We start from the raw sequence: 6,804 nt of genomic DNA, 5'->3' as shown, positions 1-6,804 counted from the left end.
ATTATTATCTCCCTCCTTTAATTTATCTCCCCTCCTTAACAACTACTACTAGCTAGTTGATGTTCTTATTATATATAATCTACCAAATTTTAGGTGATAATATCACATCTATTCATCTTCTCTTCTAAAAAAGTGGAAGAAGTTCATCAAATGGCAAATTACACAAAAAAAAATTGATTTTTTTTTCTATTAGGGGGAGGTTATAGCCTTTGTACTCCAATTGAGATTAAACTTATAGGAAAAGCCAGTAAATAAATAAATAAATGGTGAGTTAATAACTCTTGTTTTCTTCTTTTTGTATACATATATTTTACTTAGTAGTTTCACTAATTACATGATTTGTGTTGTAGGAAGTGGAAAGCCAAAGCAAACTAATTAGCACAAATTGGGAAGGCTATGTTGATTGGAGAAATAGGCCAGCACTTATCAATAGACATGGTGGCTTGGTGGCTTCATCCTTTGTCTTAGGTAAATCATTTTTTAATAATCACAGTGTTCGAGTCAATTTATTTATATTTTACATATTTCTTTTATCAATATAGGTAGTGGAAGATTGCCCCATCATATTTTTTTTATGAAATTCATGATTTGTATATTTTAAAATAATAGTAATGTTTGGATCAGCTTAAACGCATTTTGTTTTATTGATTATTTGTAAATTTTATCCATCAAAATTTAGACAAATAAGAAAAAATCATTGTTCATAGTGTAGAGATAAACTCACTTTGGGATGTTTATCATAAATATGTAAAAAAAAAAATCAAGATTAGTTTGATGAATTTTAGAGGATAAATAGTACATCTTTGGTCCCGTTTCAATTTATATGATTCACTTTCATTTTTATTCAGTTCTCAAAATTATGACACATTTCTATATATCAATATTATACATCAATAACTTGTTTTAGACACGCCTTTTTTTCTGAAGTTTCGTGTCATCAAGTTTAATTACATTACATAAATTAAAACGGAAGAAATAGTTAAATTTTTTTTCCTTTCTAATTTCAGTGGTGGAGGTGTTGGAAAATTTGGCATATCTAGCAAATGCAAGTAACTTGGTGATGTACTTGTCTGAGTACATGCACTATTCACCAACCAATTCAGCAAATTGTGTGACTAATTTTATGGGCACAGCCTTTCTACTTGCACTTCTTGGTGGCTTCTTATCTGATGCTTTCTTCACAACTTATCACATCTATTTGATCAGTGCATTCATTGAATTTCTGGTAAATTATCTTCCCTTCTAATCCTATGAGTTTTTGGTCCCCTCTTGCTTTATTGTACCCTAAAAGTTCATCTTTCAAATCAATTTATGCGTACTTCAACTAAATTTTGTGTGTATCTATTAGTTCTCATCAATATAGATATCGAACCTTTCCAATCCTATGATCGTCTATTTTTTGGTCCCCTCTTGCTTTATCGTATCCTGAAAGTTCGTCTGCTAGATCAACTTATGAGTAAAACTAAATTTTGTATATAACTATTTTTTTTCATCAATATAGATATCAACCTTCTAATCCTATGATTGTCTATTTTTTGGTCCCCTCTTGCTTTATCGTACCTTTAAAGTTCGTCCGCTAGATCAATTTTTATACTTCAACTAAATTTTATATGCATCTATTATTTTTTATCAATATATATATATAATATCAACCCGATTGTCTATTTTTCCTCTTGCTTTATCATATTTGAAAGTTCGTCTATTGAATCAACTTGTATACACTTCAACTAAATTTTATGAATATGTGTTAGTTCTCATCGATATATATATTGAATAATTTTATTTATCGAGATTAAATGTATAAATAAAAAAATCTTGTCAAACTCACTTAAATTGAAGGAAGAAGAGCATGAGAAAATACTACTAGCAATAATTGCTACTTATTTCTCTATCAAAGAAGTTGGAAAGTGTGATTAAAGCAAGTGAGGACACCACACTTTTTTATGCACTTTTATACTTTTCTTTTCTTATTTCCCTTTCTTCGACTTAAATGTTTTGACTCATTAAAATATTACACGTCAAATAAAATGTTAGAATCTTAAGTTTCTAATTTAAAACTATAGTCATTCAACTATTTGCCTATTAATAAAAAAATATGGGGTAATGAAGTAAAATAAAAACTTATTAAGGAAAGAGCAAGACCATTTTATTTTATTTTGAATTTTATAAATGCGGTTGGGAAAATGGAAATACAAAAGTGATTATAGTGGAATAGAATCTAATTCTCATCAATAAAGTAAAATTCTAGATACAACCAGCTAAAATTAATATCGGACTAGTCAAAAAGAAAGGAGGGAATAGTTTCTTATTACCCGCAAAGGCATGATTGAGTGGTTGGGAGGTGGATTTTCCCTCTAGGAGATCTAGAATCGAATCTAGCTTTCATCTGCTATTCAGTTATAAATTCATCGTATTAGACTTGCTTAGTTTGATTTACATTTCTCGTGTGATTCACAAGCGATGATCAGCCTATCAGACAATGAATAGATTACCACGAATGTTCATTCAAAGAGCAGAGATAGAGATTGTAAATTGTTCTAGTGGTTAAAAAATCAAATAAAATAATTCCCTATTTTAAATGCTTCTAGATGGTCAGCCTAAAACAAAGGTGGTCTAATTCTTACTAGTATTAGTTTTATTTATTTTGTCTTGATCATGAAACTTTAATTAACTTAATTAGTTATAACATATGAATATCCATAATGAGAAGACACATGTAGTAATTAGGAATCATTTTTAACATAGTGATTATCACTTTTGAATTCCACTAATAAGGAGCAAATTGCAAAGTGAAGCAAATTGATTAATCCCTAGCTATAAAGTTTTGCAGCATATAATAAAGATACATGTATAATTGGTTGCTTTTAATTTCTCTTTTTATCTCCCTTTTTATGTTTCTTTTTGTTTTCCAATATAGTCACATCGACCATATGAAAAAAAAATAGTTTTCTTAACATATACTACAATTATAAAAAAACACTGATGATGCTTATATGTTCCAAAGCAACATTATTGCATGTTGATCATTTAATTAACTAAAGTAATCATTAATTTGATAGATCGAATAATAATCCACGCATTTTATTAATCATGAGTTTATTTTTATTTGTTCAAACTTAACTCAACTCAAACTATTAGACGTTAACCCATTGACTCATCCAGTAATTTTTTTCTTTTTTTATATTACCTCAAAAGTAATTGCTTCAACTTTAGTTATTTGAGTCCGTCTTTTATTTCTCATAAACAAGAATTATCGAGTTAACGATACATATAACTTTTTACGTAATATAATTTAAGAAATAATTAAGAAACTTACAATAAAAACATTACATAACATTATTTATGTTGTTATATCTAAATATAATTTTAAAAAAAATCATTAAATATGTCATATTAATTTTATGTGTTTGTCAACTTTAATGCTATTGTCGAGGCTGTAACAGTGTATAACTATATAGTATCTTATCTGCATGTTACCCATTCACACTTCCTATTATATACTCACAACAAGAGTTATTTCTCTTTGACTTTGCTTTGTTGATATTAATTGATGTTTTTTCATTTATATCCAATTGCAATATTAATTGTATTATATTTTGTGCTATTTATTACTATTGGCCTAAGATAATATATTATCTAAATATGGTGATAAAAGAATAATATCTTCATGGAACAAGTGTGTGGCTATTAGGATCATATCAATGGTACAATTACCTAATTAAATTTAGTATAAATTCTCCATTAGTAGAAATATAGTCACATATATCATTCCATTTTGAGCAGGCAAAAAAAACAAATGTCTCTACCTGTCAAATTACTAGAAGTGTCCAAAACAATACCTCGCACCGTTTAAAAAAGAATGACCTACCATACTATCTTTTGAGTTTATTTAAAAATGAATGATCTTTTTTCGTTTTTGACAATATTTTAATCAACATGGTTAAATTTATAAAATATATTTTGAACCATAAGATTGAAAAATATTTTTTATTTTATGACATTTTATGTAAAGTCAAACTAGGTCATTCATTTTTTAAAACAGAGAAAGTAATTTATATTCGATGCAGAAGGGCCAAGCCTTCTATTAGTGAGATGACCCCTAGGGTCTTGTGGCCCAAGATATATGGCCTACTTAGACCAATCTTTATCTTTACTATATCTTTATTTTGTCTTTGTTGCATGACATGAACATTTTTGGGTCCTCATGGTATGTACCGCGAAATTGATAGCTGATTAGAGTTATGTAAGTGTAAATAATGTAGAAATTAGTTATTGGCGAATTTATATATTATTTTATGTACGTACAAGTTATTTATGTATTAGTTATTTCATCTTTCTATTATGTATAAAATAATATGCAGATTTTCTCATAATTTATATATGTATTAGCTATGTTAAATTTATGTTGTTAACCGAACGTCATATTAATTTTATACATGAATAAAATTATTTCTTATCTACACACCAAATATCGTTATAAGTTACATATGCAGAACTTGTTTCTTATCTATCTACCAAACGTCCCGTTAGAGTGCAATATTAAGGATCGATTTAGATGTGAGTTATGTAGATATTAAATTATGCATAAGTACTACTCCATCTTTGATATCTATTAGGAGTTAAATTATTCCATATAAAACTAATACCGTGTTTGGATTTCTTTTCAGATACCTACATAACTTATACATATATAAGTTATGGGAGAATTCGTGTATTATGTTGTGCATGATAGATGATGAAATAACTAAATTATAAATAATAAGCACTGCATAAACAGAGGACAAATAACACTATATGCATGTGTATATCTAATTTAAAGAGAGAGAAACAAACCTGCATTGGTTTTTCCATGGTCCCAATCCACGACAAATCGAATGAAATCTTGTGTATATATGTTTTCTGTTGTATATATTCACCATTTTAAGGTCTTGATTTGAACACAGGGTCTAGTGATACTCACAATACAAGCTCGATCGGACTCGTTGAAACCATCAAAGTGCAAGCCAGAGATGGCTTGTGAACAAGTCCGTGGTGCACAAGCTGCAATGTTGTTTATAGGACTTTACTTAGTGGCATTGGGTGTTGGAGGTATAAAGGGATCATTGCCTCCCCATGGAGCTGAACAATTTGACGGCGAAACACCACAAGGGAGGAAACAAAGATCAACTTTCTTCAATTACTTTGTGTTTTGCCTCTCATGTGGTGGCCTCATTGCTGTCACATTTGTTGTATGGGTTGAAGACAATAAAGGTTGGCAATGGGGATTTGGGATTTCAACTCTCGCTATATTATTATCGATCCCAATATTCCTTGCTGGTTCTCCTTTCTATAGGAACAAAATACCTCGCGGAAGTCCTTTAACTACTATATCTAAGGTCTGTGAACACATAACAACGAGTTAACTATTCGTAGTTTTAGATTGACTAATACGTTGTTGTTGTTGTTATGCTTCTATAGGTTCTTATTGCTGCAATGGTAAACTCGTGTGCATGGACAAATTCAAGTAGTGTAATAGCAAGTCTGGGATCAAGCCCTTCGACAATTCCAGTACTATCAAATGAAGATGAGGAGATTACTAGAAACAACAAACATATAGTAGAATCAAAAAGTCTGAGATTTCTTAATCGAGCAGCTGTAAAGAAACCAGCAGCAGCTTCTGGTGTGCTACAATGTTCGGTACAGGAAGTTGAAGAAGTGAAGATTGTGGTGAAAATCCTCCCGATTTTCGGCTGTACTATTATGCTCAACTGTTGCTTAGCTCAACTATCCACATTCTCAGTTCAACAAGCAGCAACAATGAATACAAAATTTGGAAAGTTAAAAGTACCACCAGCTTCACTTCCTATATTCCCTGTACTTTTCATCATGATCCTGGCACCAATTTTCGACTACTTCATCATTCCATTTGCTCGTAAGGTAACGAAAACAGAAATGGGAATCACTCACCTCCAACGTATAGGGATCGGATTGTTCCTCTCTGTTATAGCTATGGCAATTGCAGCTCTCGTTGAAATCAAACGGAAAAGAGTAGCTACTGACTCCTCACTACTCGATTCTTCAAAGCCATTGCCTATAACGTTCTTTTGGATCGCGATTCAGTACTTGTTTCTTGGATCAGCTGATTTGTTCACTCTAGCTGGACTCTTAGAATTCTGTTTCTCAGAAGCAGCATTTAGTATGAGATCATTAGCAACATCACTCTCTTGGGCTTCATTAGCAATTGGATACTATCTAAGCACAGTGATAGTATCCATTGTCAATAATGTTACAGGAGATTCAAAGCATCAACCATGGCTAACCGGCGAAAACTTGAATCATTTCCATTTGGAGAGATTCTACTGGTTAATGTGCATACTCAGCGCGTTGAATTTCGTACATTATTTGTATTGGGCAAGAAAATACAAGTACACATCAGTATCCTCTCAAGGATAACAAGTGACAGCGCGGATATATATATATATATGTATGTAGATTAAACTATACAGACTGATGTATCCTTGTACTGTAAATACGTCTGATGAGTTGCGTGGGCGTTGTCCACGCAACAGCCAAAAAGGGCTAGCTAGACGAAGAAAAGGGGATATCTATCCGGTTTTGATCAATTGATAAAGAGTTGATTTCAGTTTGTATTCATAGGTTTTTTTGTTGTTTCACATCTTCAAATAACAAGCTTAAGGTTATCAATGCTCAACAAATGTCTCTTATAAGTAATTTGAGCAAGTTTATATATATGAACAAAATAAATAATTTTTTTTTGGAGAAGTGGTATGTAAAATCTCGTCATTTTCAGAGTTAATTTTGGGC

At 30.8% G+C, this 6,804-nt stretch overlaps 1 protein-coding gene across 1 annotated transcript; it reads left to right on the top strand.

Annotated features, from left to right (window-relative positions):
• Positions 1–6,635, top strand: LOC107016063 (protein NRT1/ PTR FAMILY 4.6-like). The gene is made up of 5 exons (XM_015216538.2): positions 1–266; positions 351–468; positions 1,008–1,225; positions 4,944–5,375; positions 5,458–6,635. Exons 1-5 carry the CDS (start codon positions 264–266, stop codon positions 6,430–6,432), a joined length of 1,746 nt encoding a protein of 581 aa, XP_015072024.1. The 5' UTR covers positions 1–263; the 3' UTR covers positions 6,433–6,635.
• The last annotated feature ends 169 nt before the right edge of the window (positions 6,636–6,804 follow it).

This window comes from Solanum pennellii, chromosome 4, assembly GCF_001406875.1.
Source record: "Solanum pennellii chromosome 4, SPENNV200".
NCBI lineage: Eukaryota > Viridiplantae > Streptophyta > Magnoliopsida > Solanales > Solanaceae > Solanum > Solanum pennellii.
This window is presented reverse-complemented; position numbering and strand designations above follow the sequence as displayed.

Coding starts and splice junctions, on each gene's coding strand:
- LOC107016063 (XM_015216538.2), top strand. Junction 1,226..4,943: donor GTGCATTCATTGAATTTCTG/GTAAATTATCTT, acceptor ATTTGAACACAG/GGTCTAGTGATACTCACAAT. Junction 5,376..5,457: donor CTTTAACTACTATATCTAAG/GTCTGTGAACAC, acceptor ATGCTTCTATAG/GTTCTTATTGCTGCAATGGT.